At 44.7% G+C, this 14,335-nt stretch overlaps 1 protein-coding gene across 2 annotated transcripts in view; it reads left to right on the top strand.

Moving 5' to 3' along the window:
• The first annotated feature begins 2,943 nt into the window (after positions 1-2,943).
• Positions 2,944-14,335, top strand: part of LOC115175895 (tenascin-X) — a 28,095-nt gene continuing 16,703 nt past the window's right edge. For both annotated transcript variants that reach the window (XM_029735518.1, XM_029735517.1), the window contains exons 1-4: positions 2,944-3,023; positions 5,763-6,421; positions 6,993-8,081; positions 8,551-8,666. In XM_029735518.1, the coding sequence (XP_029591378.1) occupies positions 6,028-6,421; positions 6,993-8,081; positions 8,551-8,666 (1,599 nt within the window). In that variant the 5' untranslated portion in view covers positions 2,944-3,023; positions 5,763-6,027. The remainder of the gene's footprint in view (positions 3,024-5,762; positions 6,422-6,992; positions 8,082-8,550; positions 8,667-14,335) is intronic.

The following is a 14,335-nucleotide window of genomic DNA, read 5'->3' as shown; positions in this document are numbered from 1 at the left end:
TTGTGACCAGGTGGTATCTGGAGCTCCAGCCCTTCAGGTTCTCTGTCCGTCACAAGGCAGGAAAAGAAAACATCACGGCGGACTACCTATCCCGGCTCCCGAACCTGGTCGCTTCTGGAGAGGAGGAAGGTAATGTGACGGAGAAGTCCGTCACTGGCCGCGGGCAGCATTTGGTACACTAACACACACACATCCATCGCGCCTCCCTGCTCCGTTATCAGCTCCGTTAATAATGTGGGTCAACACACAAGTTAACATCCCTATCTTAGTACATACATTTCACACTTACCTCCCGTCAGTAACCGGTTATGGTATAAAGAGTATACAGATAAGCATTCATGTTTAATGTAAGCAATGTTTATTATACTTATCGATGTTATGGATGAGCACGTTGTTTGTTTGTTCTGTTCCTCTCTGTCGCTCCATCTCTGTAGCTTCCGGGTATTCTGGATAAGGACCCGAGCTAAGGGAATTGGGCTGACTTTGTAGTGCCTGTCCCGAATGACTGGTTAATGTAAATGGGAATATTGAAAGACACCATGTCAGTAGTGATGTGATTTTGTAAATGTTATATTGGTCTATTGTGTCTTGAAACAACATGTTGCAATGTATATAGTTAATTATGTTTAGCTGAATGGAAAATGTAGGCTTTGAATAGGTAATTGCTTAATTAATTAGTGTTAATTATGTTCTGATGGGAGGGGCTTCCCCTAGAAAAGGAGCCTCTCTTTCAGTTCAAAGAGGCATTTTGGATTGAGCTGTGGATGGTGCAGCATTGTTTTAAGCTGTCCCCATAAGGTATACTTTTGATGGTAGTACTGTTGTTTTTCTTCCGGAATCACTATATAAATAAACACTATTGCACTGAAGAACTTTTTTTATTTTGATAGAGGTTAGTTTTTCCAGTTTAGCCTTCTGGCCTACTCTACATGATAATATACATATGAGATAAGTAATGCGAGATTTGTAAACATTCTTAAAGTGGCATTATTAAAGTAACTAGTGTTCCATTTATTAAAGAGTACTGACCTCGCCTTCTGGATGATAGCGGGGTGAACAGGCTGTAGCTCGGGTGGTTGTTGTCCTTGATTATCTTTTTTGCCTTCCTGTGACATCGGGTGCTGTAGGTGTCCTGGAGGGCAGGCAGTGTGCACCCGGTGATGCGTTGGGCAGACCGAACCACCCTCTGGAGAGCCCTGCGGTTGCGGGCAGGGCAGTTACCATACCAGGCGGTGATACAGTTCAACAAGATGCTCTCAATTGTGCATCTGTCTTAGGGGCCAAGCTGAATTTCTTCAGCCTCCTGTTGCGCCTTCTTCACCACACTGTCTGTGTGGGCGGATCATTTCAAATTGTCAGTGATGTGTACACCGAGGAACTTGAAGCTTTCTGCCTTCTCCATTGTGGTCCCGTCGATGTGGATAGGGGCATGCGCCCTCTGCTGTTTCCTGAAGTCCACGATCAGCTCCTTTGTTTTGTTGAGGGAGAGGTTATTTTCCTGGCAACACTCCGCCAGGGCCCTCACCACCTCCTTGTAGGCTGTCTCATCATTGTTGATAGTCAGGCATACTACTGTTGTGTCATCTGCAAACTTGATGAATGAGTTGGAGGCGTGCGTGGCCATGCAGTCATGGGTGAACAGGGAGTACAGGAGGGGGCTGAGCACACACCCTTGTGGGGCCCCTGTGTTGAGGATCAGCGAAGTGGAGATGTTGTTTCCTACCTTCACCACCTGGAGGCGGCCTGTCAGGAAGTCCAGGACCCAGTTGCACAGGGCAGGGTTCAGACCCAGGGCCCTAAGCTTAATGATGAGCTTTGAGGGTACTATGGCATTGAAGGCTGAGCTGTAGTCAATGAACAGCATTCTTACATAGGTATTCCTCTTGTCCAGATGGGATAGGGCAGTGCGATTGCATCGTCTGTGGATCTATTGGGGCGGTAAGCAAATTGAAGTGGGTCTAGTTTGTCAGGTAAAGTAGAGTTGATCTGATCCTTAACCAGCCTCTCAAAGCACTTCATGGTGACAGAAGTGAGTGCGACGGTAAGGCCTATTGTGAGACTAAAGATGCGTTTCTATGGTTTCGGAGTTGGAAAAGAGGGTAGTCTACTATGCGAGGGTAGGGCTGGATACTAGCCCAGCTAGGGTGAGATACTTTTGGAAGACGAGAGTGCTTACAATGAGAATAACAGAAGGAAGTTGGGGATGTGCTATGGGTTGGTAGATAGACGCTTCATGGTGCTATCTGTTTATACCATCTGACTTGACTTTACCGTGAGCTTTTCATACATTTAACAATGCATCTATAAAATACATAAAGTTAGAGATGGCTTCCCTTTTCTCACGACAGATATCAGACAATTCCATATTTTCACCCAGAATCCCTCAATACCCCAAAAGCCTAAAACCACACTTCATCCACAGCACAAATGTAATATATTACGACTGTTTTTATTACGGCCATACAGAGTACAGAGAATACAGAGAGGATGCATATTGCAAAAGTCTGAGAAAAGATGCACTCACAAGCCCTATGTGCAAATGTGGTGTCCAAAGAAGCAAATATGACTGATATGAAAATGTAGGTTTTGTCAACTGTCAAAAAATAACAATGGGAAGATAATGAGGAATGTCTCACTAACATCATAAAGTGTCTAAGGAGAGGACAAAGATGAGTTCAAAAGATATTGAAGATTGGTCCCAGTTGTTCAAAACATCAAAAAAATTCAGATGTTTTCCATCGAAATCCACCGCCCAAAAGGGACCCGTAAAGCACATAGAATTACATCAGAGAGAAAGAGGTAGAAGAGAGAGAAAGAGAGGAAAGTGAGAGAGGGAGGAAAAATTCTTCAAGTATGAGAAAATGTTACTGCTCTCCTCCCCTCTCTCCTTCCTTCTCTCTCCCGCTCTCCTATCCCCCCTCCCTTTCTCTTGGTCAGTCAATCAGAGCTTTCCAAGAGCAGGGAGAGGGAGCTTTGGACTGACTGACAGACATTGGTCAGGGAGAGAGGTACAGTCTATCCAGGTAAGCCCTATGCATTTGTATTTTCCTTACCAGTTCTTTTATTCTAAAATGAATATTGACAATAAATGCCTATCAATAACAATAAATCACGAAATAATTAGTTATATTAATAAAAGTAGAGCAGAGTACATTATTATCTGATCATCCTATATGTACATTTGTACAGTTGTAAGCGATGCATATTCGTGTAAGCACTGAATAATGGTTGTAAATATGTTATAGGTAGGATAGAATCCAAATGACCTTGGCCTGTAAACGTTTTATATATATGTACTGTATTTCACAGTGTCTATGTAGACATCAATGGAAGATTGTGCGGGACTAGTGCCAATATACAAAATCATGCAATCCCCATCCGTTATACAATCCAAAACCACTCTACACAGGTGTATTGACAGGCATTTAAAAATATATATTTCATTGTACATTTTTATGTGTGTATGAGTGTGCTTGAATGTGACAGAGCTGGAGAGGGGAGGGAGGTAGGTTGTGGGAAGATGGTGCAAAAGCCCAAAAAGGACGCAAAGCAACTGGAAAACACTTCACAGTGCATTTGACTAAGATTTCTGCAGACAGAAGTCCTGTAAAATATATTGCTTTATTTTGTGACTATAGTGTTATTACCAGCTGTGACAGGTATTAATAAGGAAACTGTTGGCTGATGTCAGTATTTTGAGTCTATTACTGAGTTTCAGACCAGGATGGAAATCCCAGAGAGTTGGAAACAGCAGCTTCACTGTTAACATCACCATGCTACCTATCACTCAGAGAGGTGGCAGTAGGCGCAGTTGTAGCTGACTAAACTCAACTCCATGGTGAAGGAAGTTTCTGATGAACTCCACCAATGGAGTTGAGCAGTGACGAGGCATTATGGAATTCAGCTCCGGCTACATCGATTCGCCACCGTCAAATTATGAAAATGATGATACGCTTACCTTGTACCTATGTTTGTCCTCTTTAGTTTTGCGCCTCTCTTTGTTTGCTGAAATCCATATTTTTTCAATAAACGTTCATCAAATACAACCACCGACTGTTTGCGCGTTTCTGTTTCTCGAAGATGGCAACTCAGTGCAAATGTGCATGTGCCAATTTAATCTCAGATGATTTAGGCCTAGATTGTGTGATTTGATTGGACAATGGGTATTTGGAGACCTAGGCATTCGCGCTGAGTTGCCATCTTCTAGAAACAGAAACAAGCAAACAGTCGGTGGTTGTATTTGATTAACGTATATTGAAAAAGTATGGATTTCAGCAAACAAAGAAAGGCACAAAACTACGGAAGACAAACATAGGAACAAGGTAAGCGTTTCATAATTGAAATGTTTTGAAGTATTGACCTTGGGGTGATGTAGTCGGAGATTAATTCAACAAAACCTGTTCTCTGCTCCACTCCGTTGGTGGAGTTCATCAGAACTTCCTTCACCATGGAGTTGAGTTTAGTCAACTAGCGCAGTAGCAACCATCACTGTAGAAGCTAGGTGCACTTCAGTGTTTTTTCCTCTGCCTAATCCTCTTCTTCCTACCTTCCTTCCTCCCTCCCTCTGTGATGTTAGCCATATGTTGTGACTGTGAGTAAGGCTGTTGTGAAGTTTTGGTATTCCCGTGCCAAAGATATTATACGATTGTAAACCCTGAGATTCATAGCCTCGCGGGATTGGAGGCAGTGTAGCTCTGAGGGACTGAGTGAATCTATCCCTGAGTGATGAGTGTCTGTGAGTCTCCTCATGCTGACAAGATACTTGCCCTCCGAGGGCCTCGATTTATGAGCTTTTTGCAGGCTGCCGAAAATGGAATTACCTGTTGTCGTTTCCCGCTGCTACTTTGTTTCCTATTCTCCTTTACTACCATTTCACCCCCTCATTTTTCTATCTCTATATATTTATCTTTATCCCTCACTCAACTCTCTAGGTGCTATGACGTTATGCTGCTCTTGAATGGTCCTGCATTTCCAGGTTGGGAAAGGCAGGACCTGGTTTATGCATTGAGAGGAATGTCATTTGAGCTGTACTGTTTGTGCACATAGATCATTTGAACAGGATCCACATTTGTGCTTATCAATTCTGGGGAATGTAGGTAGGTTGTGACAACCTGGTTAATTTAGAAAATACATTGTACAGGTTACTGGACATATAGTAGGTCGAGGCATTAGGCTGGTGATAGGGCAGCCATCGCATCCCTTATTGTGATACACAGAAGGTATGAAAAATGCCATTGCTGAGAGGACTGAGGATAGGCTGGTTAGGGTTCAGTCAGGTGAGAGAGGGAGGGATTGTGGGTACACTGCCTCTGGCCTACGTGGCACGGATTGAGACTCTGGCTCCAGGTCAGACCATTGCATCCAAACCCCCTACTGGAATGAGGATAGTGACCTTATTGGGTCCCACCAGTAAATCACATTATCCTGCATGGCTGTACCTTGTCCAATCACAAGCCTAACCCACACCAACTGGGCCTTGGGATGAATCCCATCCTTATAATGGGCTGTTAGTGAATGGCAAACTGTTCAGAACCAGTCCGTGGTTCGACATGTGCCACAACCACGTTGCTGTAGGAAAATAGGAACGCTGGTCGCAGAGTATATTGAATTACTCTTCAAGACAAACATGTTTTTTCCAAGCCCCGTCTTGACAGGGCCATAAACAACTACAATTATATTCCAGCTCACTGTAGCCACTGTGATAGTTGTTGTTCTTACATCAATTCAGGGGAATGTTTATTCTTAACCGTCTTGTTTCCTAGGGAAATTCTTGGGATACAGTGGCAAGGGAGTCTTTGAATATCCTTCACTTTGAGGCAACGGTTCTACAGATTCCCATGAATAAGACAACCTCTTGATGAGAAAACCGCTTGACCTGTAGGCACCGCCACAGCAGAGAGTTCATCCGTCTGCCCCGGCCTTTCCTTGAAAACTGTCATTTTTTTGAAGTGATCTACTATCAGTTTCTCTTCAACGAACAAAGACAATTGCTCTCCCCCTCCACCTGAAGGCAGCTTCCCGCCAAAAATGCCTCTTGTCCCATCCTTCCTCATCCTGCTCCTCACCTGCCCTGCCCTCCTGACCCCATCAGGTTCCCAGAGCCTGCAGCCTGGGGGTCAAAGGGCACCCAGGGACACAAAGCCAGAGGGTGGCGGGCAGCCAATCAAAGTAGTGATCTCTGAGGCGTGTGTTCAGGGGGACTCCAGTCAGACCCAGGGCAAGGAACTGGACCTTGAGCCTGGTTCTGATCTAGTCCTTACCCATCGGATCCGACTGGTTCCGGGGTCGTGCGCAGGCGGGTGCGAGGCCGAGTTTGCTGCCCTGCGAGACCGTCTGGAGAGGCTGGAGAAGGAGGTGTCGTCATTGAGGGAGAAGTGTGGAGGCCCAGAGGGGGGCTGCTGCACATCCCAGCAGAGCAAAGGTACAGTAGGACTGCTGCCAGGTGACTCACTGATCAACTGGGTCTGGTTTTGACCATCACACGGCATCCCCTCATAGCTCCTCCCATCTCACTGAATCACCCAACTGCTTCTCATTTGAGCACACACACACACACACACACACACACACACACACACACACACACACACACACACACACACATATACACATACACATACACACACACGCAGGTTGCACACACACACACAGCTCTCACATGAATATAACAAACTATCCATCACTTACCTCAATCATGATCACGTTTTGAACTGGCAGACTACAGCCATGCTCAAATGATCTAACTAACCTGAGTAATGAGGACTCTGCTAACGGGCTCGACCAATCAAAGCAAGTAGAGGACAAGGTCCAGCTCTAACTTGTTGCCCAATGTGATCTCAAGACAATCCTCCTTATCTAGCTCTCCACCCTTCTCTCAATGTGGGACACTTTCAGCGACAGCCCCAATAGTGTGTCCACTAACCGGTTCAAAATATCAATATGCTGTAGTGTCTTACTGCTTTACTCTGTGTCTGTCCGAACCACCTCTCTAGGTGCAGAGTGCTCCATCAAGCCGGAGGGAGACGAGTGTCCTAATGAGTGCAGTGACCAGGGACGCTGTGAGGACGGCAAGTGTGTCTGCTTCCCAGGATTCAGTGGACCCGACTGCAGTTTGTCTGACTGCCCCGGCAACTGCAATGACAAGGGGACGTGTGTGAACGGCCAGTGTGTGTGTGACCCAGGTTTCACAGGGCCAGACTGCTCTTCAGAGTCCTGTCCTGGAAACTGTAACAACAAGGGGCGATGTGTGAACGGCCAGTGTGTGTGTGACCCAGGTTTCACAGGGCCAGACTGCTCTTCAGAGTCCTGTCCTGGAAACTGTAACAACAAGGGAAGATGTCTGAACGGGCAGTGTGTGTGTGACCCAGGTTTCACAGGGCCAGACTGCTCTTCAGAGTCCTGTCCTGGAAACTGTAACAACAAGGGGCGATGTGTGAACGGCCAGTGTGTGTGTGACCCAGGTTTCACAGGGCCAGACTGCTCTTCAGAGTCCTGTCCTGGAAACTGTAACAACAAGGGAAGATGTCTGAACGGGCAGTGTGTGTGTGACCCAGGTTTCACAGGGCCAGACTGCTCTTCAGAGTCATGTCCTGGAAACTGTAACAACAAGGGAAGATGTGTGAACGGGCAGTGTGTGTGCAACACTGGCTTCACAGGCCCAGACTGCTCCACCAAGGCATGTCCTGGAAACTGCAAAAACGGGGGGAAGTGTGTGAACGGTAAGTGTGTGTGTGATAGCGGTTTTACAGGCCCAGACTGTTCCACCAAGTCCTGCCCTGGCAACTGCAGCAACCGTGGAAAGTGTGTGAACGGCCAATGTGTCTGCGATCGCGGCTTTACGGGGCCGGACTGTTCCGCCAAAGCATGTCCCAATAACTGCAGCAACAAGGGAAGGTGCGTGAACGGGAAGTGCGTGTGTGAAGTGGGCTTCAGCGGACAGGACTGCGCCGCTAAGGGCTGTCCCGATAACTGCAGCAACAAAGGGCGCTGCGTGAAGGGGAGGTGTGTGTGTCGCCGTGGTTTCGCCCCCCCGGACTGCAGCCAGTGTGAAGCTGGGTTCACTGGAGCTGACTGTGGCACCGGTGAGTCATCCAAATATTCTCTATAAAACTCTCTCAAGGCTGCAATAGCCTTTTATATTGTCCAGTGAAAAAGAGTGCGTACTGTATTAGCCACAGGGCAGTGTTAATATATCATAGTGTGGAATATAGTATTCCCTTCTATCCAATTCCACGTACGGTTATATTTGCCACGCTATGCTTTCAAGTACTGTATGGACATACAGTGTGTAGACCACTACCATATGTTGCAGCTTGAGACGCTGACACAAGTTGACTAATGGACCTGTACCTTTTAGGAAAATAGGACTCTGTATTTTACATTGACTTTAAAGTTAAATGGGGGAGAATGTGCCAGCTGCACAAAAAGATGCCTTATTGCTTTTCAAATCAATTCCACGGTAAATCCCTTTAGCTAATGCAAGGAAACATTGTATGGCATTGCTGGCTTGAATGACTGGAAGTAAGCATCTAACCCCTCCCCTGTCTCTAGCCATGTCTGGTGTGTCCCAGCTCAACACCAAGGACATCACTGAATCCTCTGTTACCCTCTACTGGACCCCACCTCCAGTCCAGTATGACACCTACCACATCACCTTCACCAGCCAGGTAACAACACGCTACACGCCCTACTCACAAGTTCTTCAGAAGTTGTGAGTTGTGAATCTGGGTCCTGACTAAAGCACAAAGTAAACTGAACTTGAGAAACAACTCTTAGACTACAGATGTACATTATCGGGACAGTGACATATGTTTTGTTGGTTTTGGCTCTGTTCTCAAGCACTTTGGATTTGAAATGATACAATGACTATGGACGTTAAAGTACAGACTTTCAGCTGTCATCCATATCGCGTGAACCGTTTAGAAATTACAGCACTTTTTGTACATAGTCCCCCGATATTAGGGGATCAAAGGAATTGGGATAAATTCACACACATATTGACTACTTTAATAAACACAAGTGAATTTTTTAAATTCCTAGCACGCAATGATTACATGAAGCTTGTGACTCTACGCACTTGTTGGATCCATTTGCTGTTTCTTTCGGTTGTGTTTCAGATGATTTTGTGCCCAATAGAAATGAATGGTAAATAATGTATTGTGTGTCATTTTAGAGTCAATTCTATTGTAAATAAGAATATAATATGTTTTTAAGCCCTTCTACATTCATGTGGATGCTACCATGATTGCGGCTAGTCCTGAATTAATCGGGAATTCTTATTTACAACGGCCTAGGAACGGTGGGTTAACTGCCTTGTTCAGGGGCAGAATGACAGATCTTTACCTTGTCAGCTCAGGGATTCGATCTAGCAACAGTTACTGGTCCAACGCTCTAACCACTAGGCTACATTCCACCCCAACTCCCCCAAAATGGGGGGGACTGTGTACAAAAAGTAATGTCATTTCTAAACGGTTCACCCGATACGGATGAAAATACCCTCAAAAGTGCTGGAGTACAGAGCCAAAACAACAACAAATGTGTCACTGTTCCAATACTTTTGGAGCTCACTGTATTAGCTGAGAATGGTCTCATGGCACGAAGCCCAGTTCTCATTCCAGGTTTTAAGACTTGTTTTGGGGGCAAATTTAAGGTCATGTTGAAAAGTCATGGTGCTGCGTTATTTCCATTACAAATCCCCAAAATGTTTGCCTAACTTTTCCCTGAGAGCCCAAGGGAATTCAATGATGACATACAGTAGATTAAAACATGCCATGGAAAAAAACATTGACTCCTTTGCCTTCAAAACAAATCAAATGTATTTGTCACATGCTTCATAAACAACAGGTGTAGACTAACAGTGAAATGCTAACCTGTGCGGGCTTCCCAACAATGCAGAGAGAAGAAAATAAAAATCATAGAAAAAATAACACAAGGAATAAATACACAATGAGTAATGTTATCTTTGCTATATACACACATGTGCTACCAGTACCGAGTCGATGTGCAGGGGTATGAGGTAATTGAGGTAGATATGTACAGTGAGGGAAAAAAGTATTTGATCCCCTGCTGATTTTGTATGTTTGCCCACTGACAAAGAAATGATCAGTCTATAATTTTAATGGTAGGTTTATTTGAACAGTGAGAGACAGAATAACAACAAAAAAATCCAGAAAAACGCATGTCAAAAATGTTCTAAATTGATTTGCATTTTAATGAGGGAAATAAGTATTTGACCCCTCTGCAAAACATGACTTCGTACTTGGTGGCAAAACCCTTGTTGGCAATCACAGAGGTCAGACGTTTCTTGTAGTTGGCCACCAGGTTTGCACACATCTCAGGAGGGATTTTGTCCCACTCCTCTTTGCAGATCTTCTCCAAGTCATTAAGGTTTCGAGGCTGACGTTTGGCAACTCGAACCTTCAGCTCCCTCCACAGATTTTCTATGGGATTAAGGTCTGGAGACTGGCTAGGCCACTCCAGGACCTTAATGTGCTTCTTCTTGAGCCACTCCTTTGTTGCCTTGGCCGTGTGTTTTGGGTCATTGACATGCTGGAATACCCGTCCACAACCCATTTTCAATGCCCTGGCTGAGGGAAGGAGGTTCTCACCCAAGATTTGACGGTACATGGCCCCGTCCATTGTCCCTTTGATGCGGTGAAGTTGACCTGTCCCCTTAGCAGAAAAACACCCCCAAAGCATAATGTTTCCACTTCCATGTTTGACGGTGGGGATGGTATTCTTGGGGTCATAGGCAGCATTCCTCCTCCTCCAAACACAGCGAGTTGAATTGATGCCAAAGAGCTCCATTTTTGTCTCATCTGACCACAACACTTTCACCCAGTTGTCCTCTGAATCATTCAGATGTTCATTGGCAAACTTCCGACGGGCATGTATATGTGCTTTCTTGAGCAGGGGGACCTTGCGGGCGCTGCAGGATTTCAGTCCTTCACGGCGTAGTGTGTCACCAACTTGTTTTCTTGGTGACTATGGTCCCAGCTGCCTTGAGATCATGGACAAGATCCTTCCGTGTAGTTCTGGGCTGATTCCTCACCGTTCTCATGATCATTGCAACTCCACGAGGTGAGATCTTGCATGGAGCCCCAGGCCGAGGGAGATTGACAGTTCTTTTGTGTTTCTTCCATTTGCGAATAATCGCACCAACTGTTGTCACCTTCTCACCAAGCTGCTTGGCGATGGTCTTGTAGCCCATTCCAGCCTTGTGTAGGTCTACAATCTTGTCCCTGACATCCTTGGAGAGCTCTTTGGTCTTGGCCATGGTGGAGAGTTTGGAATCTGATTGATTGATTGCTTCTGTGGACAGGTGTCTTTTTTACAGGTAACAAACTGAGATTAGGAGCACAACCTTTAAGAGTGTGCTCCTAATCTCAGCTCGTTACCTGTATAAAAGACACCTGGGAGCCAGAAATCTTTCTGATTGAGAGGGGGTCAAATACTAATTTCCCTCATTAAAATGCAAATCAATTTATAACATTTTTGACATGCGTTTTACTGGATTCTTTTGTTGTTATTCTGTCTCTCACTGTTCAAATAAACCTACCATTAAAATTATAGACTGATCATTTCTTTTTCAGTGGGCAAACGTACAAAATCAGAAGGGGATCAAATATTTTTTTCCCTCACTGTACGTATACAGTGCATTTGGAAAGTATTCATACCCCTTGACTTTTACACATTTTGTTACATTACAGCCTTATTCTAAAATATATTAAATAAAACATTTTTCTCATCAATCTACACACAATACCCTATAATGACCAAGCGAAAACATGTTTTTACACATTTTAGCAAATATATAGCAAATATATAGTATAAAAAAATAAATAAAATGAAATACCCTTTGCTATGAGACTCGAAATTGAGCTCAGGTGCATCCTGTTTCTATTGATCATCCTTGAGATGTTTCTACAACTTCATTGGAGTCCCCCTGTTGTAAATTCAATTGATTGGACATGATTTGGAAAGGCACACACCTGTCTATATAAGGTCCCATAGTTGACAGTGCATATCAGAGCAAAAACCAAGCCATGACGTCGAAGGAATTGTTCATAGAGCTCCGAGACAGGATTGTGTCAAGGCACAGATCTGGGGAAGGGTACCAAAACATTTCTGCAGCATTAAAGGTCCCCAAGAACACAGTGGCTTCCATCATTCTTAAATGGAAGAAGTTTGGAACCACCAAGATGCTTCCTAGAGCTGGCCGCCCGACCAAACTGAGCAATCGCTGGGGAGAAAGGCCTTGGTCAAGGAGGTGACCAAGAACCCAATGGTCACTCTGACAGAGCTCCAGAGTTCCTCTTTGGAGATGGGAGAACCTTCCAGAAGGACAACCATCTCTGCAGCACTCCACCAATCAGACCTTTATGGTAGAGTGGTCAGACGGAAGCCACTCCTCAGTAAAAGGCACATGACAGCCCACTTGGACTTTGCCAAAAGGCACCTAAAGGACTCAGACCATGAGAAACAAGATTCTCTAGTCTGATGAAACCAAGATTGAACTCTTTGGCCTGAATGCCAAGCGTCACATCTGGAGATAACCTGGCACCATCCCTACAGTGAAGCATGGTGGTGGCAGCATCATGCTGTGGGGATGTTTTTCAGCGGCAGGGACTGGGAGACTAGGCAGGATCGAGGGAAAGATGAACGGAGCAAAGTACAGAGAGATCCTTGATGAAAACCTGCTCCAGAGTGCTCAGGACCTCAGAATGGGGCGAAGGTTCATCTTCCAACAGGACAATGACCCTAAGCACACAACCAAGACAAAGCAGGAGTGGCTTCCCGGACAGGTCCCTGAATGTCCTTGAATGGCCCAGCCAGAGCCCGGACTTGAACTTGATCAAACATCTCTGGAGAGACCTAAAAATAGCTGTGCAGCGACGCTCTCCATCCAACCTGACAGAGCTTGTAGCGTGATACCCAAGAAGACTTGAGGCTGTAATCGCTGCCAAAGGTGCTTCAACAAAGTACAGAGTAAAGGGTCTGAATACTAATGTAAATGTGATATTTCATTATGGTGTATTGTGTGTAGATTGATGAGAAAAACAAACAATTTAATCCATTTTAGAATAAGGCTGCAACATAAAATGTTGAAAAAATCAAAGGGTCTGAATACTTTCCGAATTTACAAAACATTAAGAACACCTTCCTAATACACCTTCCAATTCATTGGGGCATGGACTCTACAAGATGTCGAAAGCATTCCACAGGGATGCTGGTCCATGTTGACTCCAATGCTTCCCACAGTTGTCAAGTTGGCTGGATGTCCTTTGGGTGGTGGACATTCTTCATACACAAGAGAAACTGTTGAGCGTGAAAAACTCAGCAGCGTTGCAGTTCTTGACACCAACCAGTGCACCAGACACCTACTATCATACCCCGCTCAAAGCCACTTCTTTTGTCTTGCCCATTCACCCTCTGAATGGCACACATACACAATCCGTGTCTCAATTGTCTCAAGGCTTAAAAATCCTTCTTTAACCTGTCTCCTCCCCTTCATCTACACTGATTGAAGTGGATTCACCTGGTCAGTCCGTGTCATGGACAGAGCTATGTCAGTGTGTGCCGCGTTTACCGTAAATGCAGTCTCCGCTAACTCCGGAACATTGCCTTGAAATGATAATCATGTTGTTACCTTGAACCTCCACGATACGGATTCAATAGAGCCCTTCATTTTCTATACCAAAGAGTGGAAATCATGCCAAAATAAATAAATCCAAAAAGACTGATCTTGAGAACAGTAGCACACCACAGTTTGACAGCTGAGCAGCAGAGGTCCATCACACAAATGAAAGGTGAGTCCATACGCAACACTTACTGGCAGGGGAGCCTCAGGCCATGTCAGAAACAGATGATTATGTTTTTCAATTTCACTTCAGTCATTCATTTCACTAAGCCTTTGAAGGCTTTCAAATGGCAAAACACGAGTTTCACTGAGCAAAACCCATTAGTGGACTATTGGAGTACATAACATGGTTTATAGATGCTGTAAATGTGCAGATATTCAAACGCTTTGCCAAAAGAATTAGCAGCGGCCATTTTGCCAGTTTCTACTTAATGACGTTTGGCGTTAACAAACGGTCACCTCAGTAAATACTGGTTTGCTTTTACTGGTTCAACTTATATCATTATATACTGGTTCAACTGTAAATGGTTGGATTCACAGCCATAGTAACCACAGAATGGAGGAGATCCTATTTTAAGTGTGTTGTTGTATTCAATTTGTTCAGCAGCTCATGGTATCAATAAGTGGATTGAAGAGATCAAATCCAGTTTCCAATATCAAAGGTAGCTAATGGATGAAGTAAATGAATTCCAGTGA

The sequence above is a fragment of the Salmo trutta genome, chromosome 36, assembly GCF_901001165.1.
Source record: "Salmo trutta chromosome 36, fSalTru1.1, whole genome shotgun sequence".
In the NCBI taxonomy this organism is placed as follows: domain Eukaryota; kingdom Metazoa; phylum Chordata; class Actinopteri; order Salmoniformes; family Salmonidae; genus Salmo; species Salmo trutta.
The sequence above is the reverse complement of the archived record's forward strand: the minus strand, read 5'-3'. Positions and strand labels throughout refer to the sequence as shown.